We start from the raw sequence: 20,063 nt of genomic DNA, 5'->3' as shown, positions 1-20,063 counted from the left end.
ACTTTTTTTTTTTCAAAATTCAGTGTTTCCATCACTCAATTCTGATGCGATACTTCAAAATGTGCATAAAACCAGGGTGATGGAAACCCAGCTATAGAGGTCTGGAATAACATAAGGGTGAATAAACGATGTGTGAATTTTCATTTTTGAGTGAATTATCTCTTTAATGAACATGCACTGGTTGAACTTATCAACAAACTCTTAATGACAGTGCTTAGTGATTTTGAGCCTCGGGGGCCTGCAGCCATGCACAAAGATGAGAACTCACTCTCACTAGCACAAACAAGGTCACATGGTCATATACTCATCAAAACTCAGTTTCCCTCCCTTTTTTCTTTTCAATTATCGTATCTGCCAGTGTCGGAAGATATTTATACTGGTTAACTATCAGGGATATTTCAAAAAAAAAAAAAAAAAAAAAAAGTCCTTTGATCAACCTCATGTTCTTTTAAAGCTGTATGACTTTCTTTGATATTTTGAGGAACTTTGTGATCTAAACAACATTGGACCTTACTGACTTTCAGTATATGGATGGAAAACATTTTTCAGATTTTCAGGTTTTGGTGGGTTTGTTGATTCTCCGATCTGTTGTTCAGAGCAGGGAAGTGCCCTGAGCAGGCAGGAGATTCCTGAAGCGTTAGTTGGCCCAGACTGCTGACTGACCGACTGACTAAATGTGTCTGGGTCTATTTAGAAGCAAAAGGGGGTTTTAGGAGCTCGTAAGTGTCCTGAAGCACTACAGAAATTATAAAATAAATATTTTTAAATATAAAAATAACAGTTTAATTACACTAATTACAGTAATTTTTAAATCTGAGATTGAAAATAGTGTAAAATTAAAATACAACTGTTAAATAAAACTGTTGTTCATCTAAAAATAGACAGTCAGATCCACCAATAAAATTCAGTGGAAAAAAGTGAGCAAGTGATGCAAGTGAGGCCACAAGTCTCTGAGATGAGAGACAGAGACGACCACAAAGACCTTCTGTCTTACTCCAGTTTTATCTTTCAACAAACACTTGTCCTTGTCTTTACTCTGCTCATAGCCAAAAAAAAAACCTGGTACAAAACTTTGGTTAGATTCCATGAAAATTTGACCCACCAACAACATTTTGTTAGTACAAAGTACAGATGCTTTCATTTAATTAAACCTCATAAAATAGATGTGTGACAATATGTAACTGTAGATCAAGTGTCAGTGTCAATGTTACATTTTTTCTACTTAAACTCAGAAAGGAGCCGTTCATTATCAAACAGTAGGCTGAATAGTGTGAAAGGATTGAATGTAATTAGCCTGAAAGTCTGGCAGGAGCCGTGGTCTCCAGGCATCTGCGATGTAGCTGAGCATTGAATAGTGATGAGAGATGGAGCTTCAGTACCTCCAAACTTTTATTACATAGAGAAAGACAGAGAGAAGGGAGAAGAGGAAGACAACGTATAACTCACACATCTAGGCCTACATTCAGCTGACACTCATAAACAGGGCCTGCATCCACACACACACGTTACTCCTCTTTCATCTTTATGACATTTCATTAAAGCAGAAAGGTCAGATTCAAACACCTTACCTTCTGTGCTCCTCCCACAATTCATCCTGTACCACACACACACACAAACTTTCCGTCTCACCTTAAAAGACACCAAGCAAACCAGTGAACATTCTATTCACAGCATTAAATCCTCTGATGTTTTTAGGGATTTCACCGTTCTACTCCACAGCCCCGGTTTCCTCTAGATTACATGGATTTAAATATTTTGTTGTGCTGTTTACTAAAGGAGGATTCTCATGCTTGTTCCTCCACTGAGTCACATTACACGTTCTGAATAGGTACTAAAGTGGTCTAGACCTGCTCAGCAAAGGACAGAGAAGGCCTGGATTATTTACCCACCCATGTAAGGATTACAGACCATCTTAACCTGTCCATTAGCACTGGGCCATCTCAGACAGACAGGCTACCTGACAGACTCTTTCTCCTGTTCTCTTTTTTCTCTCTGAGCTCCAATCCACTCCAGCCTGATCTGATAGAACCAAAGCAGCTGAACTGAATTCTCCTGCTTCCTCCCTGTAGATTCCTGTTCATGCCCATGCTCTCTTTCTTGACTGCTTACTCTCTTGTTCTCTCCATTGCCATTTTAACCCCAAGCTAGATTCAGAAATACAAAACAGCTACAAATATGCATCACACTCATACATGTGTCATATGGATGAAGGTAACAGAAATGCAGACATATTTTACATAAACCTTTTTCTGCATTAAATCCCAAAACTTTAATCACCTCCACGTTACTACAAGATCCAAGCAGATGCCAAAATTGACGCGCATTTCTCAGAAGCAATGTCTCCCCCTTCTGGATATTTTGGTAAATGCAGGATGTGCCTTTAGAGAGATGGTGGCATACTGACAGAAAAAACAAGAATGCCTATAAGACAAGGAAACACAGGATAAAGTTTTAAAACTCAGATTCACTAAATCACCATCATCTTCTTCTGACCTCAAACTAACTTAACAAGATACCATCCAATTTTCACAGTGATGTTTCCCGGACGGATAAATTTGACATGAGGTCAGCCTTGATGACGACAGTCCATCTATGCCGGTTGTCATGGTTACACGGAAAGCCATCAATTAAGAAGCGGAACATGTCTCTCGCGCTGTATAATCTCCCGTGTAGCTAATATGTAAGAGAGAAAGGGAGGTAAATATGGATCAAAGTTACAAAAGGTAATTATTATTTTCAGTTCTCGAGGGAAAATGTAGCTCTTAAAGTCCATGGTAAAGCTGCCTTTTGAATCTAAGTAGGCTATATTATGAAGTGCAAAATATTTTTATACAGCATATTATATTCAAGGCACTCACTGAGTCTGTTTTCTTTATGGTGGAATCGCTTAAGGTAGGCTATTTGTTCATGAACATTACCCAATGATCTAACATGTAATCTTACTTTTGTGATTACTGTAAAGTGCGTTACACATTTACATACTATACTTAAGTAAAAATAATATTTTTAAGACGCTTATACCCTAACCTATTTATTTATTTAATTGTTTGTTCCACTTTTACAGATCAGCCTATTCGTGTCACAAGGACCTAATAAATTAGAAGGGACCTTGTTCAACACTAATTCTATATTCGTGCATAACTGTTAATATAGGATATTATTACTAAAAAATTACGAATTGAATTACGAATTTTAGACTACACATTCTTCATATTCAGCAACATCAACAGGTCCAAACTCTGGGTACGAAGGTATTTTTGGTGCAAAACAACTGGGCGTCTGTGACAACTCCCCTTTGTAGTTGTAGAGAATATCCACACGTGTACCAGTAAATTTGAAGTCACAGACAAAAGTTGCAAACTTGTTGATTTTTTTTCTCTCTCTCTCCCCTTAAACACAACACAACAGTTACACCTTCTCGAATCCTTCATTGCAGATACACAAATCCTATTCTACGAATCAAGAAAATCAAGAAACTTGTACGCTCAACATGTTTTGCTACTATTGCTGCAGTAATTATGGTGCAAAACACATTCACACACCTGTGTCAAAAATGTGAAGTCGAATTTTGTACATCCACAAATCAGTACGTGAATTCTTGCAATGAGTGAAAGTGAAAGTGACGTGACATACAGCCAAGTATGGTGACCCATACTCGAATTTCATGCTCTGCATTTAACCCATCCAAAATGCACACACACAGCAGTGAACACACACACAGCAGTGAACACACAAACAACACAGAACACACAACAGGAGCAGAGGGCAGCCATTTATGCTGCGGCGCCCGGGGAGCAGTTGGGGGTTCGGTGCCTTGCTCAAGGGCACCTCAGTCGTGGTATTGAGGGTGGAGAGAGCTCTGTACATTCACTCCCCCACCTATAATTCCTGCCGGTCCGAGACTCGAACTCACAACCTCTGCATTATAAGTCTGACTCTCTAACCATTATATTAGGCCATGACTTCCCCAGAGATTGTGCTTTTTCTAGCACAAACACAAGTGCATAATGACAATGGCGTGAATCTGAAAAAGGTTTGGTTTGTAAGTTAAGTTATAACATCAGTTATCCGAATCAATCAGGGAATTAATCAGGGAAGCATAATAATTCTACACTGTTTTTTTTAATCGCAGGTTATGTCAGATGTTACATAACAGCGAGCTAGCATTAAAATAGTAAAGAAAGATGAGTTAAGAAACACCGCTGGTACATCTTTTTGTATTTTATTGTCAGGTTGTAGTCTATTGGTCATGTCATCTGCAACGGAGGTGTATTGGAGTCTTTTGTTGTGATTGCATCATAACTAACAACAACTAACAACAGGTGAGTAAGCTGCCATCAACTACTACTGTATATTAGCTGAACTTGACTGAAGTTTGTAGACAAACTTTAAGTTGGCTTGAAAAAGCCTAGCTAGAAAGTTTGAAAAAAGTTTGAAAACCTTGCAGTCTGAAAGTCTAGTTTTAAAGTTAAAAATAGTTTTAAGATGAAAGTTTGAATGTTTTCAAGGCAATACAGTCTAGTTTGTTAGCATGATTAGCACATTTACTAGCATGTTGCTAGCATGTTTAACAAGTTGCTTGCATGTTTTTAGCATTATTAGCAAGTTACCATTAGGGCTGCGAGATATATCGAATGATATGATCATGCGTATCTAGTCAGTAAAGCCGGTTCCCTGATTAGTGCTAAATTGCCATCACCTGCTTTCAAATGGAGCGGCATTTAGTAGACAGAGCCATAATTCACTGACAAGGTACGCAATATCGTGTTCATTATCGAAGGCGATTCATCTGGGATAACCCACCTAAGACCAGCTTGGCCTGCTAAAAAGTGGCCGAAACCACTTTAAAACCAGCTTGGGAGACCAACCAAAGCAGTTAATCAGCTTAGGCTGGTTTTACTGATTTTTCAATAGGGAGATGTTAAGCTTTGCTACAGCAATAGACAGCTTAAATACACCATGAGTATTATTGTAGAAAGGTTTTCACCCCCTCAATGGAAGTCTATGGGAGTTTAGGTGGTTTTGATAGTCCTGTTTATGAAAACTGTAAGCCGGATCAGTTAGAAAAGATATAGCAAACTGGGTCAGACTTTCAGACTGGTGGTTGTAGCTTTAAAAGTCTAGGAGGAGATACAGTTTAAAAATTGATCTCAGAAGAAGTAGTTTAAATAGGATTTCAGCCAACTTAATTAGCCACTACTGCTGCTCTCCATTAACTCACAGAACAGGTGGTATAGGAACGGACTAGTGTTATATAGGAAGTTTGGCTAACAAACATTATGAATGTTGTTTATTTTAAAGGGGATAGTTCACCCAAAAATGAAAATTTGACGTTTATCTGCTTACCCCCAGGGCATCCAAGAGGTAGGTGACTTTGTTTCTGCAGTAGAACACAAACGAAGATTTTGAACTCACAAAGAACTTGCAGTCTATCAGTCTTATAATGTAAGTGGATGGAAATCACGGCTTTGGGAGTCCAAAAACATACGCAAACAAAACCAAATTAAACACTGCAGCTTGTGACGATACATTGATGTGTAAAGACACAAAACCATCGGTCTGTGCAAGAAACTGAACAGTATTTATATCGTTTTTTACTCTGATTTGAATGGTCTGTCCTGAGCGTGTTCTTCTCAACAGCAATTGCCTGAAGTGACTTCTTCTTCTTCTTGCTTAATGGCGGATCGCTGACTTATAAGTGCATTACCGCCACCTATCTCTCAAGTGGACCATTGACACTCCTAATTGAGATTTTATATAGAGTGTTAATGGGTGGGCAGCAATATGATGGGCAGAATCATCACATGGCCAGCTGTCAATTTTATTAAAATTAGTTAACCCAAAATACATTTGATTTTACATTATATTTACATTCATGCATTTGCCAGATGCTTTAATCCAAAGCAATTTGTGCTGCATTAGGTACACATTTTATTAAGTTACCCAAACAGTATTTTCAAGAACTTCTTTTGTTTTTTATTTTCTAGTTTGTGGTCTGGATCATGTCATCTGCAATACATTCCAGTTAGAGCCTTTTCTTGTGATTGCCATCGTAACGGTGTTAACATCAACTGGTAAGTTAGCTGAAGTAAACTAGTTAAAGGTTATCCATTCCCTGGGAATCAACCCCATAATTTCAGCAATATAACACTAAGCTCTCAAAGGCAAATGCCGAAATGTTAATTTGACCTCAAGGTTAGATTATTGTAATGCTTTATTGGGTGGTTGCTCTGCATGCTTAATAAACAAACTCCAGCTGGTCCAAAATGCAGCTCTTACTAGAACCAGGAAGTACATTAGCCCGGTTCTGTCAACACTGCACTGGCTCCCTATTAAACATTGTATAGATTTTAAAATCTTGCTAATTACTTATAAAGCCCTGAATGGTATAGCACCTCTTATCGTATTATAGTCCTCTACATCCACTGTGATCTCAAAACTCTGGCCATCTGAAAATACTTAAAATATCAGAATCAACTGTGGGCAGCAGATCCTTTTCCTATTTATTCTACTCTGGAATAATCTACCTAACATTGTTTGGGAGGCAGACACACACAGTTTAAATGTAGATTAAAGACTCATCTCTTTAACTTGGCTTACACATAATACACTAACACATTTCTAATATTCAAATCCGTTAAAGGATTGTTAGGCTGCATTAATTAGGTCAACCGGAACCGGGAACACATCCCATAACACCCGATGTACTTGTTACATCGTAAGAAGAATGTCATCTACGCTAATATTAGTCTGTTTCGTTCTTATTCCGAGGTCACTGTAGCCACCAGATCTAGTCCATATCCAGATCAGATGGTGGATCAGCACCTAGAGATGACCTTGACAGCCCTGAATCTCAGCAGAGACCAGGACAACTAGATGAGCCCCAGAGACAGATCCTCTCCGAACACCTTGTCACCTAGACAGCCATCGGGACAAGACCCGGGGGACCAGACCAGTCCTCTGCACAATCTAACTTTTTTGCAGTCTATAATTAAACTGCTGGTTTCGTCTGGCCAGAAGAGAATGGCACATTATTTCAACTCACTATTTCCCTGTTTAATACTGTATAAAGCTGCTTTGACACAATCTGCATTGTAAAATGTGCTATATAAATAACAGTGACTTGACTTGACTTTGCTCTACTGTTTGATCTACAATAATGCATTATAAGGAATGGACCTTCAATGATTTGTGATGGATCATCAACTAATTATGCAACTTCCTTGTAGGTGTGTTTAGTATATAGTGTTTTGATTAATCTCAAAGTGCATACAGCACAAAGTCTGGCAGTTGAGGCAAATTCTGTAAGCACTTATTTGAATTTATTTTTTTTTTCTTGTGCTTGCAGGTTCATTCCAAGAATCAACCCTGGTGGCACCAAACGCCATGCCAAACTTTGCCAAAATTACTGAAATTTAACACAAGAAAAATATGGTATAAAAAATATGTCACACAGATATGTGGTGCAAAAGGGAGAGTACAGACGCTCAGTTGTTCTGCAGTCATTATGCTATTATTGCACTGTAAAGTTATTTCTGGTTTTGATTAACGGAGAACCCAAGATGATGAACGGAGTGTAGCTACGTGAGGAGGACTATAACGTTCACTGGTACTCCCACGCAGCCTCTGATCGTTCATTCAGCACCACAGCAACCGAACAGCGACAGCGGTGTGCATGGGAACGGTTTATTTTAAAAGCTGTACAACAGTCATTTTTTGTTGTTGTTGTTGTTGTTTGTTTGTTTTTAGCGCACAAAAACGAATATACGCTATAACGGAACGTCATGTGATTTGATCGAGAGCAACGCTGCGCTGAGTAACATACTTTTTCTTGCGGTTCCTGTCATAAATAATGAAGTACTTTGAAATTGTTTGTTGTTCCAAAAGCGCAAACATCAATCGAGAAAAACGGAATCGCGACCACCTCTTGTCGAGGCGAGCGGTCCGCCACACCTGACTGTTTTTCTGCCTCCGGTTGTGACATGAAAACTCGGACCAGAAAGAAACGGATGAAAGGACGAAGAGCTGCAAAAGGCCATGTGGATTTGAAAGGGAACATATCAGATTGAGGTGGAAGCCCGGAACAATCCACAAGTCCGATCGCGACTGACAATCACAGGCATGGGGACACCAAAGATCAAGAGATGGTCGGTCTTGCAACCTGTTGTTGATCCCGAGTAGACAGAGATTTGATGTTGATTGTATCTAAATAGCAATGACTTGGTGGGGGGGAACACGTGCTTTTGATTGATTGATTGATTTGTCTTGTTTCTTGATTTGTGTTTCTTAACTCAAATACATTAATTTATTTGCGGAGCAACTATACTGGGAGCCTAGACTGGACATGAGCATAGATTGACGCGTTTTTTTCGGGAATCTAAAGGTATATTTATATTAGAGGGAAAAACACCCTTCACGGTTGGATAGTTACCCTGATTCTGACCTTCTCCAGCCATGGGTTGCCTTCAGAGCATCGCCTGCAAACCCCGAATTAAACGCGAGAACATCGTTGTTTACGATGTCTCTGCTACTATTGACCACTGCCCAACAGTGATCGAGGAGAATTCACCCATAGTGCTCCGCTACAAAACTCCGTACTTCATGGCCTCCGCTCGGATAGTAATGCCGCCGATCCCTCGAAACGAGGCTTGGATGGTGGGTTGGATTCAAGCGTGCACTCAAATGGAATTCTACAACTCTTATGGAGACCTCGGCATGTAAGCATAGTGCATGTTTTATGACTTAGTCATGATCATAAACACACAATTTAGACACTGATAAGAAATCATTCATATGGGTCAACGCCAAATGAGGATGTCCAAGATGACAAAACCTCTTTAAAAAATAAATAAAAAAAATAAATCTTAGGAAAAAAGCGCCAGCTTCTTGGAAAATGTACTACTGAGCCCACGTTTCAGGCATATTTACAAAACAGTTTATAACCAACAATTAACTCCAAAAACGTCAAGTATAACCATTAATAATAAAAGTAATCAAACATAACTTTTGAGTCATGATTCATGAATATCAAGAGTTATCTTAAAGTTACACAATTTGTCCTAAACAAAAAAGTTTTTTTTTTTCATAGTCAAAATACCTGATTTAAAAAATAAGTGAATTTAATTTCTTAAAAAAATATCAAAATGGATTTAAATTTGAAACTGAAAACAAGTTTGTTATAGAAGTGGATTTTTTATGTATTTTAGAATATGTCACTTTAGAAAATGTCACTAACCCATCCATCACTCTGTTAATGTAAGTAAATCTTTCATTTGTTTAATTATGTCTTCAAATAGTGTAAAGCAAAGGATAAATTCAGTGCAGTGCACCAGTGATTTATATTCACAGAGACTACATCAGCTCAGTGCTTGAGGGGAGGAGTGTTTGCAACTTCATCAGTCACTGCTCTTTCATTTATACTCCCACAAATGAGTTTCACGGCCTGTCACTGGATCAGACAGGGAGAGGCAGTGGATTAAAACAGAATAGCTGCTCTGAAACATCAGCGTGGTTGCGCGAGACAGAGTTTTGTATCGCAAGCGGATGCAATTATGTGCTCACTGCCTAATCTACAAATAAAGACAGAGCAGGAGAACGACAGAGACATTCTCACACCCACCCACGAGCCCTGTGACGCGTGATGTGGGCCCTTCTGATGCTGGCTGGGGGGCCTGTCTGTGTGGAGGTGTGGACATGTGTGTGGGGGTGTGTATTACTGCCTGAACGGGTGGTTGCGTGGGGTTTTCTGTGACACAGATGGTGCCGTACTGAAGAAGAAATGCCAGCGTCGGGTCATACCTAACAACACCCAGCCACATTAACGTCCTCTCACACTGAGTCATTTTACACTGGCAGCTGGGACCCTCATAATGAATGTCATCCTTAACCCCAATTATCATTTGTGCACTTGGACTCGCCATCTTTTTATACATACAGTGGTGGCCAAAATGATTAGAACATTTGTATTTTGACCAGCTAAAAAGCGGTTTTAAGTCAGTTATTTCTATCTTTTGCTGTAGTGTGTCAATAGGAAATATCAGTTTATATTTCCAAACATTCATTTTGCCATTAACTGTAATAATCCAGTGAGATTTTTGTTTGTACAAGGAATCTGACAACAGCCAGTGCTTCACACAGAGATCTGATCTGATCATCATCAGTCTGTCTGGAGTGACATGAAGAAACAGAACAAACTGAGACAGACAAAACCCAGAAGAACTGTGGCAATGTCTCCAAGATGCTTCGGGATACCTACTTGCAAAGCTACAGTACTGTTAAAGGTTTTAGGCACTTGTGTAAAAATGCTGTAAAATGAGGATGCTGTCAAAAATAATGTCATAAATAGATTTTCTTTATCAATTAACTTCTATTAACTAAATTAAATTAACATTTGGTGTAAGCATCCTTTGTGTTTAAAGCAGCTTTTGTCCTAGATGCACTTGCACATAGTTTTCAGGTAGATTTGCAGGAAGGTTTCTTGAAGCATCTTGGAGACGTTGCAACAGTTCTTCTGGATTTAGTCTGTCTCAGTTTGTTCTGTTTCTTCATGTCACTCCAGACAGACTGATGATGATCAGATCAGATCTCTGTGTGGAGCACTGGCTGTTTTCAGACAAAAATCTCACTGGATTATTACAATTAATGGCAAAATTAATGTTTGGAAACATAAACTGATATTTCCCACTGACACTCTACAGCAAAAGATACAAATAACTGACTTAATACAATTTTTTAGCTGGTGAAAATACTAGTGTTCTAACCATTTTGGCCACCACTGTATATTCAACAGCACAATTGGGGTTGTTTGTTTAAAGTCTAAACATTAATTTCCACAGGTCAAGCTGGGAGCTGCCAGAGTTACGTGAAGGACTGGTGAAGGCCATCAGCGACTCGGATGGCATGAGTTACCCATGGTACGGAAACACGACTGAAACTGTGACCCTCTCTGGCCCCACATCCAAACCTTCACGCTTCACTGTTAGCATGAACGATAACTTCTACCCCAGCGTAACATGGGCCGTACCAGTGAGCGAGAGCAATGTGCCTTTGCTTACACGAATCAAACGTGACCAGAGCTTCACCACTTGGCTGGTGGCTTTGAATATGGCCACACAGGAGAAGATCCTCCTGCAGACAGTGAAGTGGAGGATGAAAGTGGACATCGCTGTGGACCCCTCCAAGCCGCTGGGCTCTCGAGCAAGACTCACCGGCCGGGTGAACCAGGACCAGCCCAAGGTGTTGACCCATATGGAGCCGATCCCTCCTAACGCTTTGGGTAAACCCAATGCTAATGACGCACAAGTGCTAATGTGGAGGCCCAAGCGAGGACCACCATTAGTGGTGATACCCTCTAAGTAGCAGGTTGTGGCAAAACTTGAAGGTTTTTAATCAAAATAGTCAATCTGCCTTAAATCCACACTGCTGCCTTTAAAGATATACTCGGTTCTTCAACAGCCTTGGGGACAGTTAAAGGGACAGTTCATTAAAAAAATGAAAATTCTATAATCTTTAACCCCCCCCCACGTCACTCCAAACTTGTATGACATTTGTTCCTTCTGCGGAGCAAACATGAAGATATTATAAACAATGTTTTTGTCCATCCAATGAAACAAAACATTGGACCCTACTGACTTTCATTGCACTGAGAGGGAAAAACCCATACACTGAAATGTTTTGCATTCCACAAAAGAAAAAGTCAGACAGGTTTTGGAAAAATTATAGTTTGGGTGAACTGTCCCTTTAATTTGATACTGACATTTGCCTTAAATCCTCAGACTCAAGTACAGGAGAATAAACAATACTTCTGCTTTACATAAAAGGATACTGGACCAAAAAAAGAAAAATCCTGTCATAATTTACTCACATTCATGTCGTTCCAAACCTGACTAATACACACACACACACACACACACACACACACACACACACACATACATATATATATATATATATATAGATGATTTTTTGCGCATCATTGATCATTGTTCTCTGATCATTGATCAATGAAATTTTCATAACATGAGATCTGTAATTTAGTTTAAATATGAATTATTACAGCACTCCTCGCTGTCATTAAAGCATTGCATGCCACAGGAAAGTGATAAGCGCATCCACTACAAATATGTCTAAATTAATATAATTTTGGTTTAACTTCTGCGTAATGACTTTATGAAATTTCAGTTATTATCTCAATTAATGGGAGTGGAATATTTTATGTAAATTGAAATGAAAACAGTTTAAAATCCTTGTTTACTTCATAACTTTTCTCACTCCAAAGAGTGCATACGCACAGTCAAGAGCATCCGTACGGTGCCCTTATATTTACGGCAAGTTTATTTTTTATAAATCCAGATACGTGCGTGAAAAACAGCATACGCTCAAAATGGCTATAGAAATGTGCATACACTGTTTTCCATGCCTGTTTATACATCAGGCCCCTGGGCATGAAAAGAGGACTGTGAGGCCCCTGGACTGTGAATACCGCTGCAGTGGAAATGAGAGAACTTCAGCTGCTTAAATTTCTATGCTCTAAACTTAATGTCTGGAGCTGTCTATTAATTCACTCTTCTGCTCATCTGGGAGCGAGGGAATCGAGGGAGGGGAAGAAAGAGATTTAAACAGTGCTGCAAACACCAACTCCCACTGCAACTCATTAGAGAGGTGAAAACCATCCGGACCTTCCTACGGAGATAACAAACACACATCCAGACACAAAAGCACAACAAACGCTGCCTTCTTTGAAGTATCCTCCTCTTCCTCCTCTAAAGAATCCTGCGCTTGCACAAATTACAGTGGAGTGATTATTTGATTATCAAAAATGGACCCCATCCGTTCACTTTAAAGCATTAAAACCACTGGATTTGTATAAACTGAATTCATGATGCCATATGGGATATGCAGACATTAAAAACGACCCAATGCTGGTCTTCAGAGGTCACCATAGAGTTTATTGATTTTGAGGGTCACAGTGTGTTCTGAAGGACTGGGGCAGCTAGAGTTGTCCTGACTGTAAAATCTATTTGCCTTTAAAATGAATTGCCTTTTTCAAGCTGTGACTGCATGCATTGTTTTTACACCTTTTGAAAAATACCAAGCCTTTTCTTTTCAATTTTGTGCTGCCCTTGTGAAAATGTGTGTATAGTTAAAAAATAAAAATAAAAATTATACACCTGATTTATTATTACTCCTCACCATGTACTAATATAGCTTCACACATAGTGCAAAGTTGCTAAAACAGCACTTCCTTGCATATATAATGGAGTAACTCAAGTATTCTTTGTTTCCTGGTGACAGAGGTAATCTGTAAAATAACTGGCTGGCATCGTCTTAAGTATCATTATCATTTTCATTATAATAATATCAAAAGTTTACATTCTGTTCACAAAAGATCCCTTATTCCCTCAATTTCTACTAACCTAGCAACTCAGTCAATTAAAATAGCATAATTTTTTTTTTAGAATTTGCAGTTAAAATAATGACACAAAAATACAGTGATGCAACGACCCCCTCAGTAACATCCATTGCAGAGTTTCTGCGAGATTCAAGTTTTATTTGTGGCAAATTACTGCAGGCCACTGTTGCGAATCAAAAGCAGCCATTGCCCCTTGAAGATGAACGGATATTAAATGACCAAGAAAAGCCAAACAAGTTTTGTGTCATTTGAAAATAGCACGTTTTTTTAATCCATCACACATTAATGTGATTAGCGCCAATTAATATTTTTCACGTAAAACATGAGTTTCACTGAAACCAGAGACCCGGAGCATTTCTCCCAGTGTGCTTCAGCTCGGCACTGCACAGCAGTGGCCCAGCCTGTTATCCAACCTTGTATCAATCCTTTTCCTGCTCTCTACGCCTCCTCTCCCCTTCTCTTCTCTGCCCTTCCACTCATTTCATCCTTTTGTTCCACTCCACTTTCACCTCGTCCATCCCCTTTTCATGCCCTGCTTGGGTTGGGTGCCGGCTTGCTCTCATATCCATAGAGAAACGTCGCCATTATGACCAATACTGTGCCCAGGAAGAACACACTGGACAGAAAAGAAGAACAAGTGGGTTTTCAGTTATTTCAATTAAATACCTTTTTTTTTTTTTTTACTTTAAATCAATTTAATTTAAAGCATTTATTGATCACAAGACATAAAAAAAATGTCCTTTTTACCTGGTAGGCTCAAAATCCTCAAGCCAGAAATATGAAATGAATGTTGAGAGGATAATTGAGAGTGATGTAGCAAAGCCTTTCAGTATGTTGTCAGCATACTTGATGACAGCAGCTATCACGAGCCCTCCAAGAGCCTGTGGGAAATAAAAAAAAAATCAATTTATATTGTTGCACATTAATGTGTTGCAGGGGAAAAGCTCTTGTGTTGCTTCCTGTTAGCTGTTGATGATGAAGCAATTATCAGTACTGACTCACATGTAAACTTGTTTGCACTTCAGAAGTCTTGTACTAAAAAGTGTTCAAGCTCACCTGGAGAGCGACCACAATCCAGGTCAGTGTGTTGTAGCCCTGAAACATTCCGTGCTCTTGGACTCTGTCACCATCATAGGCCAACATCCCGAAGATTCCAAAAACCAGGCCAAATATGCCTGCACACAGAAGACACAGAGGACAAAACATCTATAGATCAAATTATAGGTTATCACATTATGTTGGCACTCATTGATGAACAGAGATGCTTTTTTGGCTCAGCTCATTATGATGAACAGAAGTTCACATTAGGAGGTGAATCACTACAGGCGCTCACTTCACACATTGCCATTTATAAATAAACCCTACACTGAGATTCCACATGGCAAGAATGAAAACACACACGCATAAATATTAGCCTTAAGTTCCTGAATGTGACGGTTTTGTGAAAGGATTTTGCTTGCTAAAAGATATAAAACCTAGCTGTTTGAAATTTGAGAAATACAGATTATAAAGATGGTTAACAGACTTCTAGTGTAAAAACAGGTTATGTATGTCATCCTCTGCACTGAATGGGTGCCGCCAGAATGAGAGTCCAAACAGCTGATAAAATCATCACAATAATCCACAAGTAATCCTCACAACTCCAATTAAGGTCTTGTGAAATGAAAAGATGCGTGTTTGTTATAAATAAATTCATCAAGGCATTTTAAATTCAAACTGTCACTTGAGGTGAAAAAAGTCCATAATTCATAATAATGCTTTCTCTATTGAAAAATCCATCCCCTTTTGTCTTCTCACATCAAAATCCATCAACATGTTTGTTTAATGCAGTTTATGACAGATTTCACTTGATCTTTGCCTATTTCTCTCCTGATTCAGATGATAGTTTTTTTTCGTAGATGGATAGCAACAGTTTAAAGATTTTTTTTTGCTTCACAAGACATACTGGATTTGTATTATTGTGATGTTTTTAATCAGCTGTTTGAATTCTCATTTTGATGGCATCCATTCACTACAGAGGATTCATTAGTGACCAAGCGATGTCATGCTACATTTGTCCAAATCTCTTTTGTTTTGATAAAGAAACAAACTCATCTATATCTTGGACGGCCTGAGGGTAATACATTTAAATTTTTGGATGAAACCCTCTTTTAAATTCAATATAGGGATGTTTAGTATAATATAAGAGCCATTTTCTTTATAAACACTTACCAAGCTGGATGTTTCGGACCCAAACACTCTGCTTGGTCTCTTTAAGGATTTTCTCAAAGTAGACACCAGCAAACCCACTAGAGCAACAGGCTACCAACACAGCCACCAGCCCTACAAACTGTGAGCCTGAAGTCAGCTGCTCTTTCTGTGGGTCTGATGGGGAGTCTGCCGGCCACTGTCCAAACAAACAGGCATAAATTACATGAATACATCAAAGACTATAACAAAACAGAGTTTTTTTGGCAGGTAAACTCTAATCGAGGTATTTTTACCTGTACAAGTGCAATGCCGGCCATAAGTATTAGCAGAGACAACCACTGGTACACCCCGAGCCTGCGGCCCAACATAAAAACAGAAAACAGGGCTGTGGTCAGGATTTTCAACTGGTATGTCACCTAGAAGTGTACAAGAAAAAAAACATAAGAATGATAGCCATAAAAATAAGGCAACTAATGGACAGATAGTGGCTTACCTGGTAGGTAGCTGCATCAAGGTTGGACAGTGCTACATAAAGCAGGTTATTCTGTAGCGTGTAGATCCCTGAAGGAATTGCCAGCTTCAGCGTCTCTATAGGCTTGTGTAGAATCTCTTGTCTCAAAATACTGCTCAGTGCTCGGCCGCTGTAACCTGTTTCACACAGATACAGCAGTTACCCGGCAATAATGAATCAAATTCACAGCCATTTCTCCCAATGTAGATTTTCATTTTAAATAAATGATGTTCTTTTAAACACAAAAATATGAAGCAGCACAACTGTTCTCAACACTGATAAGAAGAAATGTTTCTTAAGCATCAATTCAGCATATTAGAAATAATTTCTGAAGGATCACGTGACACTGAGATGCATTCGATAATATTTCACGATGGCTGTGTCCGAAAGCCTAGGCAGCTGACTTGCTGCCTTATCAGCATTTTTGCACGAATGCACCTCATAAAACTGATTTCGGACAGGCTTCTGAGTCAGCATAACGATTTAATGATCTACAACAAAATAGAACAAGTTTTGGTGATAACTAAACAAATATTTAATTACTATAATACTGATTTCTTGCTAGAAATAACATCAAAAGTGCAAAAGGTTAGAAATATACATTTACACACAGAAGGCAGCATTTTAGAGCTTTCGGTCGTAGCCAATATTACTGTTTTCACTGTAATTTTTAGTTAAATAAATGCAGCTTTGATGAGCATAAGAGACTTCTTTCAAAACCATAAAGATCTTTTTTGTTTTTACCAACCCCAAACTTTAGAATGGTAGTGTATATTTCACAAAAAAAAAAAAAAAAAAAAAAAAAAAAAAAAAAAACCCTTAAAAATATCTGTATCAAAGGTTGATATTATCAGCACTTACTAGAAAAAAGGAATCACTGGATTTAGCAAAATTTGCCAGATTAGGGGTATCAAATATTTGAAAAAATATTCAAAATCTGAAGCAAAATGTCAATGTAGAAATTCATGACTAGAATTATACATTCTGTTTTGTTTTATGACTGTGAATTAATTAGTAATCCGCTTACTACTTTTGGGTGGACAGAAATTGTCTACATACATATTTACACTATTTCTTCTATGTTTCCCATACAACTGTTTACAAAGACTGTTGCACCATAAATTTGATTGTATTTTCTTCAGTCTATTTCCCGTCATGTTGGAGGGAACAGCAGGGTCATGAATTGATTAAAGAGCTAGCAAAAACAATAAAAAAAAAAAAAAAATAAAAAACAATAACAAAAAAATAAAAACAATCACAATAAAATACTGAATTAACACTTAATGGGACCCCCTCAAAAACCAGATGTTACATCTCAAGGGGTTTATCCTATTAATAAAATTTACTTCAAATTAAATATTATATATATATATATATTATATATTATTTGTTTACCTTCATGTCATGTGATCATTAACCAACATATGCAAATATGTTATAAAATTATTGAAATATTAATTTAAATAGAGACATTATAGTAGGGCTGCAAAATGATTAATCGTGATTACTTAAATTAAAAATAAAAGATTATGTTTACATACTATGTGTGTGTACTGTGTATACTTATTATGCATTTATAAATACACACACGTATATTTAAAAAAAATATTTGTATGTATATGTATGCATTTATATTTTATATATAAATCTAACATTTTTATTTAATATATACATGTATGTGCGTGTATTTATATAATGAATATACACAGAAAATTACAATTAATCAACATACATCCCTACATACGAATACAATACAGATTACATTACAATAAAAAAACTATAACCACACTACAACAATACTATGTTGCTTTCAGGAAAATATATCAAAAACAATCTCAAGGATGAAGGAAGCCCCATGAAACTCACTATGATCTTTGAAGACAAGCCCCACACAGGTGAGGATCTTGAGGAACTCGGCCACCACCACGGCAGAGGAGGCCAGGTAACGTGGCCCGTCGCCCTGCAAGGTGCGCGAGTAACGCATGGTGAGCACCAGGGACGTGGTCTGGAACACCAGGATCCCCAGAGAGAGGTACTTCAGCTTGGCTGATGCCATGATGACAGCCTCTCACAAGGACACCACGACAGACTGGGTTGACATGAGAAAGAAAGGGGCAAAGAGCAGACAGATGTTGAAATACAATGTTGTCCCAGCTGGCTCTGCAAACATTAATGTCCATAAACAAAAGCTATAGTATCTTTAACCCAGAAATATTAACCCTGCAGTTTACTAAATGTAGGACACTGAAAGGGATAGTTCACCGTCAAATGAAAAGTGTGGCATTGATTTACAGACAGACTTCATTCGTTCAGTGGAAAGACAAATTGACACCTTGGTCACCATTCAGTTTCACTGCATCTTCTTCAATACAGTGGAAGTCGATGGTGACTGAGGCTGTGATTATGCTTTACATCTCCTTTTGTGTTTCAACTAAGGTAATACAGTGAACAACATGAGGGGTGTACTTAATGACATATTTATTACTTATAGTTTAAAAATGGCTAAATTGGTATCAAAAAAAAGGAGAAAGAGAGATAATATTCTGCAACTTAAGCTTAAATACAGTCAGCTGTAAAGCGTATTTACGCATAAGTGGCTGAATGAATATAACTTAAATGACTAAAAATGATCCAAATAATAAAACTAAGCAGACGTTTAGATTTAACTTGGTATAATAGCTGGAAATATCACATATTTTCACACTCTCACCTTTTCTGAAGACTACTGCAAAGATCCGGAAGAGTTGCAGTTTGTGAGTAGGAGTTTGAATACAAACATAAACGTTAAAAGCCCGTCAAAGATCCATCCTTCAAGATGCGTTCTGCATAAGTTGAATGTAACGTTACACACAGTGAGTTAAATAGTTCTTATTCTTATTTTGACAGTTGCACACTGAAAGCTGCTGCAGCTAAGCTATTATCTGAGGAAATCAACCGTTCTGGGTGTTTCTCGCACATGATGATCTGCTATGTGTCCACCCATGCCGGATACCCTCATTTATCAAGAATGAAAAGCAGACTGTCAAGTGAAGTGTAGAAAATCTTCATATGATTCTCAAAAATCTTGCAGTACACTTGCAGTGTTTTGTTTCGATCCTTATGTGTCGTTGTCGCCACCTATCGGTTGGCGGACAGAATGATGTCGAACTGAACCTTCACTGAGAAGCGCGCATTCCCCTGCTTGGCTGCTTTGCATTGCATTCATTACCCTTCGTTTTTTTTTATCTTTGTTATAAAATGTTTGGTGTGTGGAGATTCTAAGAAATCCACATGGTGATAGAGATTCTGAGAAGAAGTCCACATATTTAAATTAAACCCAAGTGTTGTTGAGAGATTCTGAGAAGTCACGTACTCAAAATGTGTTCTATTCATAATGATAAGTTTCATTTCAAAAGTTAAAAATTAATATTTCATGGTAAGGATCTGTCTCATATATATATATTAACAGGTTTCATTTTTATATTCAAAAATGTTTTTGGTAAACTTTATGGTATATTTCATATGTAATTTCACAGTATTTCTAACTGCGTAGTCAGCTGAGTCTGTTTAGCATATGAAGTTGAACTGCACGTATTGTTCTTTTGTATCAATATTTCTTAGAATTATCAGTATGATACTTTGAATCTAAAAAAGGAAGAAGTCCAAAATCGAGACATTGACTAGACTATTTTTAAAGGTCAGGTGTTATTAGTGATAGCCAGATGACGACTTATGTCTAGAACAACAGTATATAAGATAGACTCTGCAAAATAGAGGGGGGATTTTTTGACTTTCTGAGACTCTGGTCTCTCTATCTTTTCAACTCACTTCCTCTTCTTTGGCTTCACTCGACCACTCTTAGACTCAGACTCAGAGATCTTACAGGTTTTTATTCAAATTCAGATACCTTGAAATTCAGATACTTTGACACTTTTATATTTCGATACTTTAATATTTTAATACTTAATACTT

At 38.0% G+C, this 20,063-nt stretch overlaps 2 protein-coding genes across 2 annotated transcripts; one reads left to right on the top strand and one right to left on the bottom strand.

Moving 5' to 3' along the window:
• The first annotated feature begins 8,309 nt into the window (after nucleotides 1-8,309).
• Nucleotides 8,310-12,905, top strand: LOC109099071 (protein FAM78B-like). The gene is made up of 2 exons (XM_019112631.2): nucleotides 8,310-8,717; nucleotides 10,836-12,905. Exons 1-2 carry the CDS (start codon nucleotides 8,455-8,457, stop codon nucleotides 11,356-11,358), a joined length of 786 nt encoding a protein of 261 aa, XP_018968176.1. The 5' UTR covers nucleotides 8,310-8,454; the 3' UTR covers nucleotides 11,359-12,905.
• A 21-nt stretch (nucleotides 12,906-12,926) lies between these two features.
• Nucleotides 12,927-19,292, bottom strand: LOC109098882 (UDP-N-acetylglucosamine transporter-like). The gene is made up of 8 exons (XM_042728965.1): nucleotides 18,823-19,292; nucleotides 17,979-18,201; nucleotides 16,095-16,249; nucleotides 15,895-16,017; nucleotides 15,623-15,797; nucleotides 14,468-14,586; nucleotides 14,159-14,292; nucleotides 12,927-14,027 (listed from the first exon to the last, which is right to left on the bottom strand). Exons 2-8 carry the CDS (start codon nucleotides 18,166-18,168, stop codon nucleotides 13,937-13,939), a joined length of 987 nt encoding a protein of 328 aa, XP_042584899.1. The 5' UTR covers nucleotides 18,169-18,201; nucleotides 18,823-19,292; the 3' UTR covers nucleotides 12,927-13,936.
• Between the last annotated feature and the right edge of the window lie 771 nt (nucleotides 19,293-20,063).

This window comes from Cyprinus carpio, chromosome B8, assembly GCF_018340385.1.
Source record: "Cyprinus carpio isolate SPL01 chromosome B8, ASM1834038v1, whole genome shotgun sequence".
Classification (NCBI taxonomy): Eukaryota; Metazoa; Chordata; class Actinopteri; order Cypriniformes; family Cyprinidae; genus Cyprinus; species Cyprinus carpio.
This window is presented reverse-complemented; position numbering and strand designations above follow the sequence as displayed.